This window comes from Rhagoletis zephyria, unplaced genomic scaffold (genome assembly GCF_001687245.7).
Source record: "Rhagoletis zephyria isolate East Lansing unplaced genomic scaffold, Rhagoletis_zephyria_1.1 Rzeph_scaffold_00132, whole genome shotgun sequence".
Lineage (NCBI taxonomy): Eukaryota > Metazoa > Arthropoda > Insecta > Diptera > Tephritidae > Rhagoletis > Rhagoletis zephyria.
Genome location: NW_016157216.1, coordinates 216,863 through 240,441, shown reverse-complemented (window position 1 = coordinate 240,441; position 23,579 = coordinate 216,863). Strand labels below are relative to the sequence as shown.

General features: G+C 36.2%; 1 protein-coding gene across 4 annotated transcripts in view; it reads right to left on the bottom strand.

The window, feature by feature from the left end:
• Nucleotides 1–23,579, bottom strand: part of LOC108381117 (uncharacterized) — a 312,228-nt gene that overhangs the window by 211,866 nt on the left and 76,783 nt on the right. For all 4 annotated transcript variants that reach the window (XM_017637535.1, XM_017637543.1, XM_017637527.1 and 1 more), the window contains exon 2: nucleotides 10,253–10,368. In XM_017637535.1, the coding sequence (XP_017493024.1) occupies nucleotides 10,253–10,368 (116 nt within the window). The remainder of the gene's footprint in view (nucleotides 1–10,252; nucleotides 10,369–23,579) is intronic.

Here is a 23,579-nt window from a genome sequence, read left to right as displayed (position 1 = left end):
CTGTCGACAGGTTTGGAATTTTATCTTTGAAACGCCACACTTTTCTTTGAAATCGCTTTATTAGTTCTCGTGCAATAAGCGTTTTTGTGAAGCTCTAAAAATTACAACTACAACATTTGAACATAGCCCCCATACCTTAAGGTAAGACGTATTCTACGTCAAAACTTTTTAAATACTAAATAATTATATCGGAATGAATAAGTTATTTTTTCATAATTATTTGGGATATCACATGGTGGCGCATTCAAAAACAAGATTATCTCCTCCAAACACCCATCATTGATCCAAAAGAAATGTAATAGATATAGCTACAGATGTAGCTTTCAAATTATAAAATTCATTTCAACAATCAACCTACCAAAACCGAAAACTTCAGCAAAAAAACCTTTCAGCATGCTGCATTTAAATCTAGTTGGGTACGTTTAAAGGAAAATCATGGTACAAACGAAAAATGTCATACGGCAACCATAGTCAGAACACACTAGAGTAAACACACTGGAGATTAATAGCAAATTAACGAAAAATAAACTCAACAAACGTTGTGCTTATTAAATTTACTCACTTTTTCGTTGTATACTAGCATTAGTAATAAAATTTGCCATAAATAACTCAAAAAGGCCATATTTATTTTATTTATTTACAAACGTGTGTTTGTGATAAGCTGATTTTCTTACTTGCAAGTTTTAGCTGGGAAAAATTTTTCCAGCAGAAATTTGCAGCTCTCTTTCACATTTTGCTCTCTCAATTTCCCCTACTTTGCAAGTTTTTTGGGTACGAGAACGCAAAACCAGTAAAAGTTTTCTAAAACTTTAGATAGTTGGGCGTACGAGTACACTCCTAGTGTCAAATAAAAACGTGAAGTGAAAAGTGTCGTTATCCACGGTTGCAATTGCTTTCATATCCACACGGTGCCATGAGGCAAATACGTTATGTTTTAAATCCGTAACACCGTAATGAGAGATTTTACATGTTATAGTTCTATTGTTAATTGGAATGTTCTAATAAAACAAGTTTGTATATTGAATTCCCCAAAAATTTAAAGCCATTCTCCGATTCTCACAAGAAATAAGAATTCCACCAATATCGGCATCACTGTTAAGCGACCGGAACTCAAACATAGCGAGGCAGAGAAGCGGCGAATCGATGACGGCTCAAATGTCTTTGTAATACCTGTAAATGAATTAATAATACACTAGTAATAATCCCCGAAAATCGGGGTGCTCTGCATGTTTCTTTGTTCTAAAAACAACATGCATTGCTTTTGGTAGTTAACTTTAACTTGGTATTTGGGCAAGATCGTACTCTACTTAATACGCCATGCGTTAAGCAATCCTTTTGCTAGGGTCTGATCTTGAAATTTATTTGTTGTTATCGCGAACGCTACAATAATTTTGCATTAGCTGCGCTTTAATACAAAAGCAAGTGTTGATTCGCTGGGCTGTNAACGAAAAATAAACTCAACAAACGTTGTGCTTATTAAATTTACTCACTTTTTCGTTGTATACTAGCATTAGTAATAAAATTTGCCATAAATAACTCAAAAAGGCCATATTTATTTTATTTATTTACAAACGTGTGTTTGTGATAAGCTGATTTTCTTACTTGCAAGTTTTAGCTGGGAAAAATTTTTCCAGCAGAAATTTGCAGCTCTCTTTCACATTTTGCTCTCTCAATTTCCCCTACTTTGCAAGTTTTTTGGGTACGAGAACGCAAAACCAGTAAAAGTTTTCTAAAACTTTAGATAGTTGGGCGTACGAGTACACTCCTAGTGTCAAATAAAAACGTGAAGTGAAAAGTGTCGTTATCCACGGTTGCAATTGCTTTCATATCCACACGGTGCCATGAGGCAAATACGTTATGTTTTAAATCCGTAACACCGTAATGAGAGATTTTACATGTTATAGTTCTATTGTTAATTGGAATGTTCTAATAAAACAAGTTTGTATATTGAATTCCCCAAAAATTTAAAGCCATTCTCCGATTCTCACAAGAAATAAGAATTCCACCAATATCGGCATCACTGTTAAGCGACCGGAACTCAAACATAGCGAGGCAGAGAAGCGGCGAATCGATGACGGCTCAAATGTCTTTGTAATACCTGTAAATGAATTAATAATACACTAGTAATAATCCCCGAAAATCGGGGTGCTCTGCATGTTTCTTTGTTCTAAAAACAACATGCATTGCTTTTGGTAGTTAACTTTAACTTGGTATTTGGGCAAGATCGTACTCTACTTAATACGCCATGCGTTAAGCAATCCTTTTGCTAGGGTCTGATCTTGAAATTTATTTGTTGTTATCGCGAACGCTACAATAATTTTGCATTAGCTGCGCTTTAATACAAAAGCAAGTGTTGATTCGCTGGGCTGTTAATTTATATGGGATAGTATAAATCGAATCATATGTTTAAGCCCATTAACTAACCCTTTATATATACATATTTGTATTGCGCAGAGCTGTAAAAATTTGCAATCAATTTTTTTAGCAATCAATGATTGTGCTAGTAATAGGATTGCAATCAAAATTTATTGCATTTTTCTGATTGTAAAAACTACAATCAATTTAATTGTAAGCACATTTTATTGCAATTATAGTGTTTGTAATCAAATCATTGATTCAATCAAACATTTTAATTGCAATCTAAAAAATGCAATAATTTATTCATATTTTTTTTTTAATAAAGAAATTGAGAGCGTAAAAGCAAAATAGAACGTGAAATTGAAAAAAAGAGCAAACTAGCAGAAAAAGTTATCGAACACAAAACTAATAAAAACTTGCAAGTGAGTAGTTGTTACACCGTTTTGACATTCTGCTGTAAACATTTTACTATTTACAAATCAGTTTTAAACTCTTTGCTTTACACGTAAGCACTTACACAGTCCAGTAATCATTAATATTTTGATTTCCACTCATTTTACATTTGTTTATGCTTAATCATTTCAACAAATGGCGGCTTTTGACATTTATTCTTCTTCTTCCGCTAGCAAATTTCTGCTAGTAAAAATTTCACTAGCAAGAATTTTCACCTCTCCCGTGTAATTACGCTCTCGATTCAGTGCTCTATTGGAAATTTTTTGGGTTATTATATACTTTTCTAGTAAAAATTTGCAGGTTCCAGTACTGACTATTTGTTACTATACACAAAATATAAAATGTGCGAATCAAAACTTTTGTGCGAATATATGACCGCCTAACTAATGCTCCAAGTAAATGCACTTGCAGTGCACAACAACAATACAGAAGGGCCAAACCGAGCAAAAACACGGCCGCAGAAAAGGGAGATGACAAAAATCCAAGCAACCGGGCTGTCTCAGTAGATGGCACTACTAATCCACACAAGAAATGTGCAAGTACATATCGATGGCTGAGTGGAAGATCGACCTATCTCGGCAGTCAGATTGAAAACGCCCTATCTCAGAAAACTTTTCAAGAGCGCCCTACTTTATAATTTGGTTGAAGAACGCCCTATTTCAGAATTTTATTGAGAAACCCCTGGTGAAGCACACCTCTTCTCAATGGGTTAAGCGGGTCACTTTAGAGATTCGATCAACATACCGCTAATCCTACAAACTTTGTAAACAACTAAAGCACAGTAATTGCTCACGTCACCATAAGCAGTAGCAGCAGTAGTTCATCTTCGCTTTGTTCATCCTCTTCGCACCTTCTTCGTCACTCCCACTCACTACAGCATTTGCATTTCCCCAGCGCCACTCAACTATCGCCTGACTCCAACACAACAACAACACTGCAAGCCAAACCGGTTCTGTGTAAATTGCATAGTAGGAGAATTGCAGTTCTTGACGACAAGTAGCTTATAGGCAAATTAAGACGACAGCAGAAAATTATTGGAATTCGAGTCATCGTAGCAGCAACTACATATTTTCGCTTACCGGAAATATAATTTTGTACAGCTTGTACATAAAGACATAAATACTAAAATAAAGATTTTTGAAGAGAAAGGAAAAACGCTTCCTTTTCTCCACCAAAGACTGGTCCTTCGAGCCGGATCAATTTCGGCTCCACAAATTCTACTTTTCGCTAATTTTTGCTAGAATTTTTTTTTTTAATTTTGCTAGAATTTATTTTTTTTAATTTTGCTACATTTTGCTAGAACAGCCGCTTCGGCAGGGAAGTTTGGACGTGGGTCCGTTATACATCCTGCCGGTATGAAGCGAGCTGCAGCAGCAGTGACAGCCCTGCGGAACTTACGTTCACCGAGATGGACGTCGGTTGGTGTGGAAAGCGCTGTGAAGGTGTTTTCGCTAAACTCCGCGTAACCTTTCCAATCAGCTTTAGAAAAGTTGATATAGGACCGGCGTATGGCGGAGGCAAAGTCGGTTGGTTTATCTATCGAGATAAAGTCAGCATAGGTCGCCATGTTATGCTGTTTATCAGGCCAGCGATGACTATGTGGATGTCTGGCGAGCTACTGCAGTTACCCACAATCCTGGAGGGTGCGTCGTCGTTCATTGTGCAGAATGTCGAATCATGTATCAGCTCAGCCAAGCCTGTTCCCCTACGATCGTTTGACAGGCTTGAGTGCCAAAGATCGTGGTGCGCATTAAAGTCACCTACTACCATACGGTTTTCACCTCTGAGGAGCGCACCTATATCAGGGTGATATCCTGCCGGGCAGCAGGTGATAGGGGGTATGTATATGTTGAATATTTCGAGCTCAACATCGCCTGAGCGGATAGCAATGCCCTGACATTCTAGGGTGGTATCCCTGCGGTCGATGTCTGCTTCGATAAGACGATACTGCACGGTGTGGTGCGTGATGAACGCTAAGCCACCACCATTATCTCGCTCGCGATCTCGACGGTGCACGTTGTACCCGGCGCAATTCAACAAAGTTGAATTGCTGTGCAACTTCGTCTCTTGGACCGCAGCTATCAATATACCATGCCGACACATGAAGACGGTTATCTCCTCAATCTTGCTCTGTAGCCCGTTGCAGTTCAATTGAAGGAGCTTCATGTGGTTCGGGAGACGTGTCGTGATGTGGGGTGTAAGGGATGTGTGTGTTCTTACCGCCGTTGGCTGTGTGCGCTGCTGTAATGGTTGGCGCCCTATGGTGGTGGCGGGAGGCGTCGCAGTTGAGANGCCCTGGGTTTGACTCGATGCCAACCCTGAGTAGAAGAATATGTAGTGAATGTAGCCCTATGGACGAACAACTCTGAGATACTTCGCCGACCTAAACGGGGTTAGATTGCCGAAACAAAAGCCCTTGCTCGGGTAAAACCCGAGTCATTCCGGTACGTACAACCGGCTGTCGTGGGAATGTTTTGTTGTAGTCGTTGCTGCTGGTGTAGGGGGGCGGCGTTCGTGTGGGCTAAATTCCGTGGATATTTAGTCCTCGCAATGTATATAACAATTTTGGGATGAATTTCGACTGTGCCAATAAAAAATTTTAAATTTGAATTTTTGTTTCGCCAAATCATCGTCATCTTATACTCAATGTAACTTTTTTCATTTGGTGGCAAACTAGTCTTATTATTGTAAATTTATTCGTTTTTGTAAGAAGAACATTTTCACCGTTTAATGGTAACGTTTTTAAGTATTTATCTACTGTTAAATTTAAATAATCGTAAAATTACAGAAACTACAGCATAGGAGCAACAAATATTCCGCATGCTGCCATTTTTTTAATTTGGTGGGACACTATCTAAACTTCACAGATATATTATATTTGACCCCAACTTCCATGCCTCTAATATCAACATTCTATTTGAAATCTTTCCAAAAGTATTAAAAAAACAATAATGATTTTATCGGGAGGCAATGGAAAAATGCGTAGTTTCGGTATCTTTTCGCTTAAATAAACGTTTGAAGGCTAAATTTCTTCAAATACTTGATTTATTTTTTATTGTAGTTGTTTCTGGGACTCCATTGATTTAAATAAATACAAGAGGAATGCTTTGCGCTATTTATTTTTGTCAAGAGAAGAGAGTGAAACTAAAAATAAGAACTCGTGAGATTTGCTCATATGCATATTAGGTAGAAAGAAAAGGCTAATCAGCTGTACGGATCTTTCAAAATAAAATAAAAACCAACCCAAGGCTTTTTGGAACAAATGGTCGCCTGATTCTTCGTAAAAACGGGTCATGTGGACATAGTGGCGTTAGGAACGTAGAAAAGTTAATTCTGAGTGGCATACAATGTTCGGCAAAAATCGTGGGCGATTGGAGGAACGACAATGAAATACGAAAAATGCTCTTCCATCAAGGCTAGGGATGCCCAAATCAGCACATATGTGTCGCGGGCGACTGCGCGTGCAAAGCTTTGCACAGCGGAGCTAGGCAAGCGCGGAAGCAAAAAGTTATCGGAAGGGGAAAACGAAGTCAACAGAATAGTGAGATTGTATGTGTGACAGTTATGGAAAATGAGTGTGCATTTTGCCATTTTCGGCCCTTTCGGAAGCAGCCGGCACTTCAGCACAATCGATTGATTTTCGACACTATTTTTGCGTAACTCAGTGCAACTAATAAATATTTCTTTCGGATCCCCGATTAAAAATATTTATTTTACATTTAATCGTATGTGCTTAAACTGATAAATGATATAAACATAGCACCGCAAGCAGAAAAATCTCACACATTCTGCATATGCGCTTAACATTTTTGTTTAAACAAAATTGTCGAAATTTCGTCTCTAAAGCAAATATTAAATATCATTTAATATATTCTTTAGATTTAAATGATCATTTTTAGTGGTGGGCGAGTCCGAGATGTTTAAATGATCGAGATAGTACATTCCATTCGCGTAGATTTTTGAGAACTTTTTTCGTTGAAGGTATTGCACTTTTTCTTCCATACTGAAATTTTTGTACATCCAATTTGTATAAAGAAAATGCAAAAACATATTAAAAATCAACATGAATTCTTAGCTGCACTTTCACTTTATAATACTAAAATTGAATCGACTATAAAACTGCATACCGTCAGTTAGTGTCGAACCCTCATGTGCTTTTATTGATTTTATTGCCGTCAACAAGCATTTTCGTAAAAGCGCTAGCACAAACTCAACAACAAAGTTATTATTAATGGATAAAAGATACATCTTTTTGGATTCGGTAATAAGTTTTGACATTTTAATAGCATTTCAAGTGCTTATCAAAACTTTACGACACTCACATATTGACAAGATTTGAGCATTTATCTTAATTTTATGTATTTTTTTTTATAAAAATACAGGTTATACCTAAAAAAATCCAAGGTTCAATCTTTTCGCAACATTAAAAAAATCAACACACTTTCGTAAAAATTTCGAGCTTTTTAATTAGATTTCCTAGAAATATTTTGAGTATGCAGTTTTGTAGCCCATTCAGTTTTAATATAACAAAGTCTTTTAAGATTTTTTTTGATGAAGCAGTTGCTCATTTTCTCCATATAAAAAAATCGTCAAACACACTTCGTATGGAAAAAATTACTCATATCGTCAACAAAAAAAAAATAAGAAATTGCCAAAAATCAGCGGTAAGCCCCAGCTACTTTAAACTTGCAATTTACTATACTAAAATTTAAACCTCGAAATTTTTACGAAAGCTTGTATATTTTTTTAATGTTGCACAAAGTATTAAACTTAAATTTATGTAGATTTGTTAAAGAACAAATTACATTTTTATAAAAAGATAAATAAAATTTACAAAAAATAATAAATAAAATAAATAGTAAAATCTTATCTCCGCTGGCTTGGCCATGTCGTTCGAATGGACAGAAACGCTCCTGCTCTGAAAATATTCAACGCGGGCCGCGATGCTGGTAACAGAGGAAGAGGAAGGCCTCCTCTGCGTTGGAAAGACCAGGTGGAGAAGGACTTGGCTTCACTTGGCATTTCCAATTGGCGTCAGTTAGCACAGAAGAGAAATGACTGGAGTGCTGTTTTGGACTCGGCCAAAATCGCATAGGCGGTTACAGCGCCAATTAAGAAGAAGAAAATCTTATCAATATGTGAGTGCCGTAAAGTTATTATATCAAAGAAAATCTCTTGTTTTAATTAACGAAGACATTGTTTCTATATGAAGCAAATATGAAATATAGGTATATCCATTTAGTTAAACGTAAACGGATTAAGAATCAAACTGATAGAAGAGATTTGAGCGCTTGGTGCAAAAAGTATTTTTGATGTTGAAATTATACTTAAAATCGGCATTGTGCATTTTAAAATTAATTGTACTGAAAAAAGTACAATTGTACTTAAAATATCAACACTGTTTCACTGGCGCTGTACTTGCTGCAGCGATGCCAGATTTGAGCGTACCCAATTTTTGACCGATAATAACTCATGCGAGGGATTTGGGTATTGGGCATTTTACAAGCCTATTAGGAAGTATACATATCTGTGTTCGTATAGAATAGTACCTTATGTCGGAAGACTGGCTTTAGTATAATGAACCATTCGCAGTATACGATTGCGAAAGACTCACTGGCGCCGAGTCGGTGAAGAACTCTTGGAAAATAAACGTAAAAAAGGCAGTTGCGGTGCTAGCAAGTTAATATTCGTATACAGTCTCATAAAAAAATTCCTTGTGGTTTAAAGAATATAGGAAATGGTACATTTTACTAAAGCCAGCCTCCCGACATAAGCTACTATTTCATACGAACACAAATATATTCCTCTACGAATAATGTTGAGAATTTTAATTAAGTCCTAAGATAAGTTTGTGAATCACTGTTGCCAAGGTCGTGCGTTTTGCACTAAATTTAGTGCTTTTGGGAAACCAAAAAGCTAAAATAATTGGAATTCAATGCTTGGTGCGTTATCTATGGATGCTTTTTTTATTTAAGCACACTGAATGCATAGGTACATATGTATGTATGTATACACTATACACTAATATTCTACATTAAGATGGAATTCATTTACTGAATAAAATGTGAGGGATAGGTAACTTAAATATGTTTTGCGTTGTTATAAATATATTGAAATTAATTTATTAATAAAAACGTGAGGAAATGGATATGTATATACACTTACTTACTTACTGAATCAAAAAAATTATTAAACATGATAATAAAAACTTGGCGCTTTTATTTTGGAAAAATTGGCTTTTTCTGGTAGCCTGATGCCACATTGGCTCAGTTCTCGCAAAAGTACACATGCATACACGCAATTTTACTTGAAAATAAGTGTGTAGTGGTTGATATGTATACGTTGCCATCTCCATACAGTTCACTTCACCTCGCCTAGCACGCTCGCGTGCTCGCAGTTTGCCCGCGACGTCGACTGCGTGCACCTCTGCTGTGCATCCCTAATCAAGACAATGCCAGCTCTTACACATCTAGTTAAATAAATTATTTTTTAAGCACTCAAAAGCATCGAATTAATGGGTCATCCGCCATACATTCCTGATTTGGCGTCTAATGAATACCTTTTTAAAAAGCTAACCTTTGCACAATCAGCTAGAACCTGTAGCCTTATCGTACCAAAGCACAGTGACCATGTTTCCTCTAGAATGTTTTTTGTCAGTGTTGTCAAAATATGAAATTCACTACCGATTTTTGTAAAATCCATTCAAGATACTAGCGCTTTAAGTTAAAGGTGTTTAAATGCTTAAATATCTAAACTTTTGAATTTTCTTCTACTTATTCTTTTCGCTTTCTAAGGCACTACTGTATTTATTTGACTATTTAGTTAACCTTAAGCCAATCCCTTTTTATTGTTTCAAAGTGCATTTTTTTTAACTTAATTAAATTAATTTACCAAAACAATTTGAATAAGTAAATTCTTTTAGCTAGAAGTGAAAATATTGTATACTAATATCGACCAATAAATAACAATAAAGCATCACTTGTTCAAATATTACGGCTTAATTCTCAATAGCAACTCCAAAAATTGTATCGTATGTGACAATGCACTTTTTCTTGTGGGTGAAATTATCGTATGTGCTAAGAAATTAGAATGTAGCGACCCTACAAAAAAAAGCTCGTGTTTAGTTATATTTCTCAATTATCTCAGCAAAGCTAAACTTTGGTATTAATGGTGCTAGCCAAAGCAGAGAAAAATACAAAGAACACTTTCCTATAAAATTTGGTTTTTGTAACATACGATTATTTTCCGCAAAGGGGTCGATATGTACTCGTAATATTGTGTAAACATGATGTGCTTAAAAGACTTAAGTCTTATGTAAAGCCAGCAACAAAAATGAATAAATGAAAATGAAATGAAATTATTGCTCTTTGTTTCAGAATTACAGGTTCTTTTTCTGCGGTTTTGTGTGCTTAAATTTTAATGTATTTGCTTTTTAACTCACCTTGCTAAATCGTTCCAGTAGTGCGATAAGTATGAAGATGGGTGATTGTGAAAAAAGTTTTTTTCGACATATCCTTTAGCAGTTTTGTCTCCATAAAGTCCACACTGCTCGAGCACCTAAGAAAATTAAATATTTTTTCGAACTTCAATTAAAAACTAATTTAATCAACTTATAGACTATGAAGCTTACACCTAACCCAATGTACCTCTCTTATTGATATTATGCACCCTTCTTCAAATTAAAAAAACAATGTCTTGTACAAAGATTTGTTTAATATTCCGTCGATTTACAAGGTCTAAGGGGTATTCCATGGTCACGGGTGGGACTTTTGTACTGTTAAAATTTTCTTTCATTATTCAATTTAAGTATAAAATGCACAGCAATGCTAATTTTGACAAAACCACACCTAACTTAATTTTGTTTGGGGGAGTACTGAGTCGTCTTTTATGCCACGAGCTGGACAAACTATATTCTCAGCTTATTGGAGGAGAAATATTTTACGGAAGCTCTGCAAATGCATGCAGATTAAGAGAAGAACCGATCAGCCATCTTGCAACACGCTAAAGAGATCTGGGTAATCAAAGTAAGCAGGGACTTTTATAGAGTTTAAACATACTTTGTTGTATCTTGAAATTTGTTATAAAATATTCGGTTCCTATTTTTAATTCAAAAACATATTTCAATAATTTCACAGTGCAATACTCAAAAAGTGATGGGAATGAGACCATTTGTATTCATTAAAAGAGGTCAAAATATGAATAAATACCAAAGCATTTGTAAAAGTTGGTTCCCATTTATATTTATAATAAAACTTTTTTCAGTTGATCATTGAGCTGTGCCAAAAACTCCTCCCATCCCCTTCCCTTCCGGCTCCGTTAACTTTTGAAAATGTGTTTTTAAATTATACGTTTTTATTGGGATCTTATTTCTCCAACTTCAAATTGATATAAAAAAGAAATGGTAACCAACTTTTTCAAATCCTTTGGTACTTTTTCATTATTTGACCAGCTTGATCAAATGCCACTGGTCCGAACTTTTTGAAATTTGTTGCAACGTTTTCATTCCTTGAAAGATCTTTATTCAATGAAGTTAACGCCGTATTACTCCTCATCGAAATAGGCATTGCACTATGGGGGTTTTTAATTTTTTTTTGCATAAATTACTAATTTAAAGATAGGGACGTAAATTGTTGCACGTTTATTATGTAGATTAAAGTAGAATTTGGTTTTTGTTACTCTTTTTTATTTGACTACGCCTACACTTCGACCCCGATAATAATAATTTTGTGAATTTGTGCGTTCTTGAACAATTTATTAAGTACGAACATTTAAGATTAATTGAATTGTTACTGTTTTATTTTATGTTAAATTTGTTTGGGCGGATGATTCGCTCCTAAAATGACTTAGTTACATATAAACGATTTGATCGATTTGCGCCAAATTTACTTATGTCAACTTAAAAAAGTAAAGAAGTATAAATTCGGGTGAAACCGCATTATCACAGCGCACGGCAGTGCGCGCGTGTGATGAAAGCAGCAACAGTAGCATGCTGAAATGACTCGCTTATATATACACGAGATTTGGAAGTTTTTATCCAGACGTCCAATCGACATATTTGATATACCGTTGGAAAGGTCTTGCAGAGTGTGTCCAGAAAATATATTCAAGCTTCATAAACGATTAACCGGATTCTTAAAAATTAGGCTAAAGTGTTGCGAAACAAAAAACGTTTTGTTACTTTTGCCGGTTTAAGGGGCCATGTGGGTACACCCAACATATTTAGTGTTATTCTATAGGCCAATACCTTTCAAACGATACCTTATATATTAAGCCACTAGTTGGAAAGATATAGAGGTAAATGTGTTTTGGTTCGTGTCTCCACTACGAGATGCTTTGGTATGTATGTGGCGTCTGTACGTACCCTCATTTAATTTTTTTCAAACTTTCAGGAATTAAAGTACACAAACAACTAAGAAGGTTTTATTCCAGGATGCTTTGATTCGTATGCCTGTGTGGGCGTGGCTGCTGCCTGAAATTCGAAAAAAGGCCATTTTTTAAACTACCACTGATGCCGCACTACTCAGTCCATGTCATTGATGTTGATATCAGTAGAAGGTTCTTCAAACAAGCTATCTAACGCTATCTTTTGCGATTATAAAATATAAATACGCCATAACGCTATCGCCTGAAAACTAAAAATCGGACTGATGAAAGTAGAGATTTCGGGCATTTTCTCAAAAACTGGTCAGTCGATTTTATTCTAAGTTTCCACAAGTCTAGCACAAAACCTTAGCTTTCATGTGGTATATAGCTTATATCTGGGAAAACTCTTGTTGTGGAGATATTGCTATTCAAATTGAAAAAAATTCGCTCCAAAAAGGGTAAAATGGTTAAAAATTAACCTATCCGTCTAATTTGGTTACTTTAAGATATAAAAATAACATACCCAGTTCCCCGAAAAAAATCGTCCATTCCCCGATTGCCACTTAAACCGAAAATCCCTGCAAATCGGGCAATTTCCCGCGAGTTGACAAGTTGAAGGATGCAGCTGTGCCAATCACTTCGTACATGTCTTGGAAACCACAATTTGTGTGTATTTTAGAGTTTTTTTTCAGTCACATGCCGAAATTGTAACATTCTTCCCCATTTTAATTGCAGGTATGTACACAGTATTTAACTATGCTACATGGGTTTATCACCCGCACTTAACCTACCTGGTATTTACCTATAGTTGTACATAAATATGTATAAATGAATGCATTTAGTTCACCTAATGTGCCGCTAATACTTACATACATATGTATAAATTGTCACTTACTTGAGAAAAAATCATTAGTTTAATAGCACGAGTGCAACACCGTACACGTGATAGAAGTAAAACTTCTCAAAAAAAAGCGCATGTTTGCGCCCCACACCCAGTAGAAATCTTAACAACAAGTAGACTACGAGGCAATCAGACGTATACAGTTGTTTATTGTATACAAAGTTGGTACCAAGTTGATAGGTTTTTATCATTTCTTTTTTTTTATATTTTCGAATACATATCATCCTTGATATCATCATATGCTTGATCATCCTTTTCCGCTTTATTCGGTATTCGAAAAGCTATGTTTCAATGGACACATCGATTTGAATACAGCTTTCAGATTTAGAGAATATTTTTAGCAATTTATTTGAGAAAAATAAAACCTTTAGTTTATTGTTTGTATTTTCGTCGATTTTAAATTTGCTACCTCAAGATAATTGATATCAACTAAAACACCTCTTTGAGGTAAAATTTTCGAGTGACGAAAGCTGAACTAGAAACACAAAATTTATGATATCAATTTCGTGACGAAAATTATACGCATTTTTTAACTGCCGTTCAAACGTACGGAAAATCTTTTTGTATTTATTCGGAACGTTGCGAATATCCGTTTAATGCTAGAAACACAATTTAAAAAAAAAAACAGAACTTTTGCAACGATTCGTCTGAATAAAAAAGATTTTCCCTAAGTTTGAAAGGCAGTTAAAAAATGCGTATAATTTTCGTCACGAAATTGATATCATAAATTTTGTGTTTCTAGTTCAGTTTTCGTCACTCGAAAATTTTACCTCAAAGAGGTGTTTTATTTGATATGTATATACCCGGCGCAGGTATCAAATATCGTCGCTTCAACTTTCTTTCCGATTTCAAACGTTTTCGATAATATGCTGAGTTAGACTTAATGAAATAGTTGAACCAAGTTTGGTAGAAACCTATAAAGCGGTTACCCAGATACACCTTTGTAGTCATAAAGTAGGCGGTGCCACGCCTAATTCCTAGACTTTTAGTCTTAATAATTTTGAAGAGATTGTTATAAGTATTAACAGCGAAGCGGGTGTAACTTTAGTCCGATTTGAATAACTTTCAACGAATTTCTTTTCCACCCATTATCCAAAAATCTATAATAATCTAATTTTCTGCTCAGTGGTTATTGCAATCTTCGATTTTGAGTGAATTAGCTTTAGTAGTTACTGTAAATTACCGTTATAGGGAGGTGGGAGTGGTTACCCGGTTTCAAAGATATTCAACATATTTCTTAGTAGGGCCCTTAGTACCGTTTGGTAAGAATTGGTTAAGAGGCTACTGAGATTCAGAATTTAATCCTAAGTAGGCGGAGTCACGCCCATTTTCCAACAGTTTCATAATAATAGTATTTTGTACCAAAATACTACTTCACATACTAATTTTCAAGAATTTGAACCTGCAACTATTTAGTGAAATATCGCAGTTTGTGCATTTTTCGAAAATACCGTTATAGGGAGGTGGGCGTGGTTACCCGGTTTCAAAGATTTTCAACATATTTCTTAGTAGGGCCCTAAGCAAGGCTCGTACTGTTTGGTAAGAATTGGTTAAGAGGCTACTGAGATTCAGAATTTAATCCTAAGTAGGCGGGGTCACGCCCATTTCTAAAAAATTCATAATAATATTATTTTGTACCAAAATTCTACTTCACTTACTAATTTTCAAGAAATTGAACCTGCAACTATTTAGTGAAATATCGCAGTTTGTGCATTTTTCGAAAATACCGTTATATGAAAAGTGGGCGTGGCTACAGTCTGATATCACCCATTTTCAAGACCAACCTACCTTGGATAAGGAGCAACCTACATACCAAATTTCGCTGAGATATCTAAATTTTTGCTGGAGTTATCGCATATATTTGTATATATCTATTCCGATTCGTTTTAGCTGTTACAAACAACCCTTATGTGAACAAAGCTTTAATACCCTTGTGCACAAGTGCGCTTGGGTATAAAAATTTAGAAATTCATTCTAACAAAATATTCGCCAATTCTTTTCCAATATATGCTGTTTAACAGCCGCCTCTGCCCGATTGGTGTTGATAAAAATGTCCAGCAGCTCTGCATTTCCGAACGTATATCCGTCTGGAAAAGGCTTTTTTTGAAAAGGAGCAAATTTAAGAAGACAGAGTTAGTTACATAATATTTTGGACGCTTTAGCTAGTAACTCTGCATTTAAAAGCCTGCGCACCTCTGTCCGCCTTAGAAGTTCTATTCTACGAAACACAGCTATAATTGTGAAGATTAATAGACTTCAATAAAACGCGATACACACAGATAAAACCACACAAAATTGACAAAAATATTAATAACTATAATTTTACATACCTGAGCCACGACTCTCCATCATTTAAAGTTATATTCTTGATTTTATTTGGAGAACGTGAGCAATCAAACATTTGCAATGTATTTCACCAAATTGTACACAAAGCTACCGTTGAAAGCGTACCGTTCAATCAGTGTAACCGTAAAAAATGTTACCGACTAATTTTTTATATAATTAAAGCATGGTAAAAAGAAAAATAAAGTTTATTTTAAAATACAAGTTAACTATTTTTAATTTATGCCAAAAAAACGCCAAAAAATCCATAGTGCATTGATAGCCAACTTGGAATTGAACGAAAAAGACTTTAACAGATTAATTGAAGCGAATAACTATTTACCGATTGGTATGTGAAGCTAAAATTTACACAGCTGGAGTTGAGTTGCACAATACATATACTGATGGCAGAAAAATAGATTTCCCTTATTTTGACCAGTCTTTGCTATATTTTGTTTGATTTATTTAATGTTTAATGATTTATTTTTTTTTATAAAAGTCTATCTAGTTGTACAACAACACCATGTACATCCATATTTCAAACTTTGTGCAAGAATTATAAAAAATTCAACAAAATTTCAAACTCAAGCTCACAGTTTTTGGAGTGCAGTTTTATAGAGCATTAAATTTTAGTATAATTGAGCGCAGTTTGGGTAATTTCCAAACAAAGTGTACATGGCAAGAATTTTTTATATTTTTTTTGAGATTGGTAAATTTATCCTCTGAAATCGTTTACCGACGTGAAAATTTGTGCAGAATATGAAACTGCTTTCAGGCTCTTCAAAAATTATTTGTTCTTACTTTTGCATATGTATTTGTAAAATATTTTCCAGAATGTCACTTTTTTAAAAGTAAGTTAAAGGATTAAATAAGTTTAGAAACTGTTAGAAGAAAGTATACGCGTTTAATATCATTTGCAAACTCTGACAAAAATAGGGATTTCAAAATTATACAACCCAAAATATGCCAATTTAGAAATATTTTCCAAGCTCCGACCATTGAATGGGTAACACTTAGCGCTACAAGAACAAACAACCGCGAGTGTATTAAATTAGTAAAAATGTTAAATACAGCTGTGTCTCCTTGCGAGTTTTTTTATACACATACATCCAAAAATTGCCAGCTTTTCCGATGTTTTGAAACAAGGTCTATCGTATGCCAATACACACTTAAAAATTTAGAAAAAATCATAACCCTAAAAATACATAAGACCCCGCTAATTAGAGATCGGCAGGACCATCAACTCAAACAAAAAGCTCTAAGCTTTCGAAGATATTGTATTGTACATTTACAAAGTAGTAGCAAATTTTAATAATAAAATTCAATGAAACACCAGGAAGTTTGAGAGAAGCCCGGGACATTTCAAGCTTGAACCGGGACACCGGGATAAACAGTCTAAAATAAATTCATTAGCCTTTGTTACTGTAACTTCGCACAAGTTCTAGAATAAAGACAACCATTGGAAAATTAGAAATAACCACGTTATTATTCAACATTTTTGGTCCTTTGCTCCGAATTTAGAACCACCGACTTGCAAAGTGTAAAGTGAACGCATTTTGGAGTTTTACATTTAAAACGTTTATTCACGGCGTCCATTTGTTAGTTTTTTCATTTACACTCGTGCGAGTAGCATTGCTAGACATACATACATACGTTAGCAATGTCTCTGACAGCGTTGAAAAGTCAACGAGACAGATACAGGGCCTCAATAACGAGCGCATTTAATTTTACAAATGAAATATGTAAATGACGCAACGCCTTCGGCAGAGTTGGAAGTGAGAATTTCCAATTTGAATGAAGCATGGAAACAATTGAATTTGATTTAAAATCAAATAAGCGGATTCGAAGAGAGTACTGAAGATGAAAATGCTGTGTCATCGTTCACACAGTATGAAGAGAAGTACATACAAGCTCTCGCCCGTATAACAACACATCTGCGTGAGAAGCAAGAAACAGCGAGTAGGCAGCAAACGCCGCAAACAGTGAGCGAGTTACACTTAGGGTTGCAAAATCTAGTGTTGCAACATAATGACGTAGTGTTACCGAAAATGACAGTGCCGACATTTTCGGGCGAATACAGTGAGTGGAAGACATTCAGCGATATATTCAAAGGCGCGGTAGACTCTAAAGCCATTTGTCAAATACGCAGAAATTTTACTATTTATCATCATTTTTGGGCGGTGAAGCTGCAGATTTAATAAAGAACATACCAGTTACGAATGAAACTTATGCTGAGGCATGGAATAAACTTCAGCAACGGTACGACAGGCCACATTTGGTAGCAAGATCGTTCATCAAAGGTTTTATGAAACTGCCAACCACAACAACACCGAATCCTAAAATTTTACGAAAAATTATTGACGGTGCAGATGAATGCCATAAACATCAAGGAACGTGACCCATGGTTGATATTTATTCTGCTTAACAAATTGGATGCAGAAACGCGTCCCAATTGGTTTGAGCATGTTGGATCTCGAACCTGTATTACAAAAGAATTTTTGAAGTTTCTTGACGCTCGTTTTATTCATCTGGAATCAAATGAGTTACACACGACAGGCGTAACAGTGCGTAATACATCGGTACGTTCGCATGTTACAGCAGCATCTGGGTCATCGTGCGCATTTTGTAATGGGCAGCATAACATCGCAAAGTGCACAGACTTCATGGCAGCATCTATATCAGATCGTAGAAAACAAGTAAGATCGAAGTCTATTTGTTTCAACTGCCTCAAAGCAGGTCATCGAGTTAAGGATTGCAAGTCACACTTCAGCTGCCGCACATGCCATACAACATCGAAATCTGATTTAGATAAAAACACATATCATACAAATGGTAATGACATATCGTTGCAGAGAACTCCAGATGATGCACTCGCAAGTCATCACGTTTTGCAGGGCATGCACAGCATGCAGGTCGTACTTCCTACAGCAACGGTTTTGGTGAGAGATGCTTCTGAGCACATTCATAAACTTCGTGCTTTGATTGACACTGGTTCGCAAGTATCATTTATATCGGAAACCTGTGTTCAGCGCATTGGTGTATCACGATCAAAGGCGAGACTTCACATTAAAGATATTTCATATTCAGAGGCAGGTATGACAAAGGGCTGCGTGAATTTGGTAATCAGCTCTCAACTCGAAATCTAAATCTAAATCTAAATTCCAACGTTTCGGTTTGTGCGTACATACTCCAACGTATTACGGCAGACATTCCAAAGCATAGCATTAGCAACATACCGTGGAAGAAAATCTCGTCGCTTAAGCTAGCAGACTCAAATTTATCAAATATCATCACCGATGGCAAAATTCAAATCGAAAAGCCAAACTTGTTTGCAATCAATTCCATTTTTGGATGGATACTTTCTGGTCAAGTAGACATAGTGACCAGAGAAGACGCAATTTCATCATATACTGCCACGATCAACGTAGACAAGCTACTTACAAGATTTTCGGAGTTGGATGAATGCAAGCCAGTTAGTAAACAATCGGAACATGAGGATCTCGCTGAGATTCATTTTCGAGAAACACATGCACGCTCTACTGATGGCAAATATGTTGTAGAGCTGCCGTTTAAGGTGAAAGATCTAACTTTCACGAACACTTTACAAGGAGCTGTTCAGAGGTTGAATAGCATGAAGCGACGTTTTCACAACAACAAGCAGTTAAAATTTATGAATGAATACATGTCTTTGGGTAATATGCAGCAAATACCCTTACAAGACATTGGCAAATCACCTCACTACTACCTTCCGCACCATGCCATTTTGAAGCCCGAGAGCTCGACGGCGAAATCGCTGGTGGTGTTCGATGGGTCACATCAAGATGCTGTTGGTAAATCACTCAACGACCAACTCTTGGTTGGTCCACCAATACAGCGGGACTTGTTTGGTGTTTCGCTCGGGTTTCGTCAATTCAAGTACGTGTTCGTCGCCGACATTACAAAGATGTTCAGGCAAATTTGGGTATCGCCTATTCACCAGGATTACCAATGTATTGTGTGGAGAGAGTCACCAGATGAGCCCATCAAGCACTACAGGTTATCTACAGTCACATACGGAACCTTTTCTTTCTGTTCGTGTTTTACAACAACTCGCAATGGACAACATCAACAAATTTCCTCATGCAGCTAACATAATCAGTAATAACATCTATGTGGATGATGTCATGGCTGGCGGAGATTCCATAGATGCTGTTATTAATCTCAAAACGGAATTAGTTAATTTGCTTGAGTCTGGAGGCTTTCATCTTCGTAAATGGAGCTCCAACTCCACGGCAGTTCTACAGACGGTGCCTGCTGAAGACTGTGAGGCGTTTTCGAAACACAAAAATGGCGGTTCAGACTACATCAAAATACTGGGTCTTTATTGGAATCCCAAGCCAGATAAGTATTCGTTTCATGTTGGAACACCCACTGTAATCAACGCAACTAAACGACACATCCTTTCAGAAATTGCTCGCATATTCGATATTTTTGGGTTTTTAGCACCAGTTGTGGTCAAAATTAAAATCCTTTTCCAAGAGATATGGTTAACAAATGTCAGCTGGGATGACCCACTACCAGATAGCAGCACTTGGCGACATATACGAGAAACATTGCATTTGTTAGAAGCGATCTATTCCAAGAAACATTTTGAATCCTGCAATGCAATTCGAACTTCATTGTTTTTGTGATGCGCCAACGTCCGCATATGCTGCTGTTGTCTATAGTGTATGCACTAAGGAAGGTATAAGGCCAATTTCGATGGTTGCTGCAAAGACAAGAGTAGCACCACTCAAGGCGGTGTCTATACCGCGCTTAGAGCTGTGTGCCGCGCTCCTGTTAACACGCTTATACAATTCGATAAAAGTTTTACTCAACATCGCAGACGTAACGATCTATGCTTGGGAAGGTTCTCAGGTTGTCCTTCATTGGTTATCGTTATGGAAAATGTTTATCGGAAATAGAACCGAAGAAATTCTTGACTGTTTATCAAGAAGCAAATGGAACTACATTGAAAAAAAGGAAAATCCCGCGAATTGTGCATCCCGGGGGCTCACACCGGAACAACTCCTTCAACATAAGCTATGGTGGACAGGCCCAGATTGGTTGAGGAAGCCAAACTCATTCTGGCCTAAACATACGCCAATAGAAGGATGTGAACTGCCAAATGATATCTTGGAACAACGCAAAACAGTACTACATACCATAACTCGTGAAAAAGAGTCATCGATTCTTATCGACTATGCACATAAGGTGTCATCATTCCAGAAAATGATCAATGTCATCGCATACGTTTTTCGATTCATATCACAGCTGAGGCATAATCGCGAGATTCACGCTATTCATTTGGAGCACAAAGAACTACAAAAAGCACGCTATGCATTATTTCGTGCTATTCAGCAGGAATCTTTTGAAGATACGTTTCGACGATTGAAAACCAATTCCCATAAGAGGGACAAACTTATGCAATTATCACCATCTATCGATTCTGAGGGTGTTCTTCGTGTGGGCGGCCGTATTGAGCGCGCCACATTATCTTACAATATAAAACATCCTATCATTCTTCCGAAACATCATGTTAGCAGACTGATCGTCGAAGATCTACACAAAATGTATCTGCATGTAGGGGTTAACGAGCTGTTTGTTATCGTTCGACAGCGCTATTGGATTATTGGCGCCAGAAATATAATCCGGTCCGTGGTATATCAGTGCAAGCAATGCTTCATACTACGGAAGCAAACTTCTGCGCAGCGGATGGCAGATTTGCCAGCAGTGCGTCTGGAGCCAGCTAGAGCATTTCTAAACTCAGGATGTGATTTCGCAGGACCGATTAACATCAAAATGACCAACTGTAAGCGTCCAAGAATTTGTAAATCATACATATGTCTTTTCGTATGTTTGTCCACGAAGGCGATCCACATTGAATTGGTCACTGACTTAACAGGCGAGGCCTTTATTGCGGCATTCAAACGCTTCACTTCGCGACGCGGCAAGTGCAGCAATTTGTATAGCGACAATGGCACCAATTTCCATGGTGCTCATCGCTTGTTGACGGACATGCATAAAAGTTTACTCAAAGAATCTTTCAATCATGAAACCTATTCTCACTTGGCTAAATATGGCCCACCGTGGCACTTCATCCCACCCTCGTCGCCACATTTAGGTGGGATATGGGAGTCAAACGTGAAGTCCATTAAGCATCATCTACGAAGAGTGATAGGTGAAACCCTACTATCATTCGAAGAGCTATACATTTTGTTGACGCAGATTGAAGCTATACTGAATAGCAGACCATTGTGTAGTATTTCAGACGTAGACCAAAACCCACTGACGCCATCGCATTTTTTAATTGGAGAGCCATTGACTGCCATTCCGGAACCTACAATATCAACTAAATTCTCACTGAAATCTTCATGGAATCATATTCGCAACATGGCACAGGGTTTTTGGAAACGCTGGAGTTTGGAGTACATAACTTCCCTAANGTCCAAGAATTTGTAAATCATACATATGTCTTTTCGTATGTTTGTCCACGAAGGTGATCCACATTGAATTGGTCACTGACTTAACAGCCGAGTTTGGAGTACATAACTTCCCTACAACATCGCACTAAATGGACTACCGCTCAACCTAACATTACAGCTGGAAAACTCGTAGTGATCAAGGATCCCAGCGTTCCTCCGACAAAGTGGATGTTGGGCAAAATCGAAGAAGTCCATGCCGGTACCGACGGGTGCGTGAGAGTTGTCACAGTACGCACTGGAAAGGGGACTTATAAACGACCGATCACGAAAATCGCCTTGCTACCAACTTCTGGCTGAAACTATGGTTCAGGGCTGGCGGTATGATGAGAAATTAAATCACCTCTACATTCCATACTTTATTACACCAAAATGCAACCTTGCTTTGTACACCACTGCAACCCTTGTATACGTATTTTATCATAAATTCATTAGCCTTTGTTACTGTAACTTCGCACAAGTTCTAGAATAAAGACAGCCATTGGAAAATTAGAAATAACCACGTTATTATTCAACAATTAAGATAAATGGTCAAATCTTGTCAATATGTGAGTGTCGTAAAGTTTTGATAAGCACTTGAAATGCTATTAAAATGTCAGTGAGTCTTTCGCAATCGTATACTGCGAATGGTTCATTATACTAAAGCCAGTCTTCCGACATAAGCTACTATTCTATAAGAACACAGATATGTATACCTCCTAATAGGCTCGTAAAATGCCCAATACCCAAATCCCTCGCATGGGTTATTATCGGTAAAAAATTGGGTACGCTCAAATCTGGCATCGCTGCAGCAAGTACTTTGTCACGCCAGTGAAACAGTGTTGATATTTTAAGTACAATTGTACTTTTTTCAGTACAATTAATTTTAAAAAGTACAAAAGTACAATTTCAACATCAAAAATACTTTTTGTACCAAATGCTCAAATCTCTTATAGCACTTTGATTCTTAATCCGTTTACGTTTAAGTAAATGGATATACCTATATTTCATATTTGTTCATATATGTAGCTTCATATAGAAACAATGTCTTCGTTAATTAAAACAAGAGATTTTCTTTAATATAATAACTTTACGGCACTCACATATTGATAGGATTTTACTATTTATTTTATTATTTTTTTTTATCTTTTTATAAAAATGTAATTTGTTCTTTAACAAATCTGCATAAATCCAAGTTTAATACTTTGTGCAACATTAAAAAAATATACAAGATGCGGGAAAATGTGATTTTGTGTTTCGAAACTGTATGGTGGAAAGTGTGTTCTAATATCTATTTGATACACAAAAAATGATCACGGCGGTACTTTTTGCTGATATATTACATACATATGTTCCATTTAGTTAAACAATATAAGAATATTGTAGTATGTACCAGAAAAACGTATATTTTCTATAAAAAATCATAACTCAGAAAACAAAAAATCTTCGCTATTAGAGATTTGGGTTGATTGTAGTTCAAAGTGTCTCTTTCGCGGTAAAAAAGTTTGAGAGAAAAAAAAATACACTTTTTGAGAAATTAAATTTAAAAAAAAATTTGCACTTTTTGTTTATTGTTAAATAAAAAATTTTAAATAATGAAAATCAATAATTATATCATTCTATCTTGAAGTGACAAGAATTACTGACATTTGAGTAAAAACATTGTTGGAATCTATTAAATTTTGACAAAGTTATGGGCATTT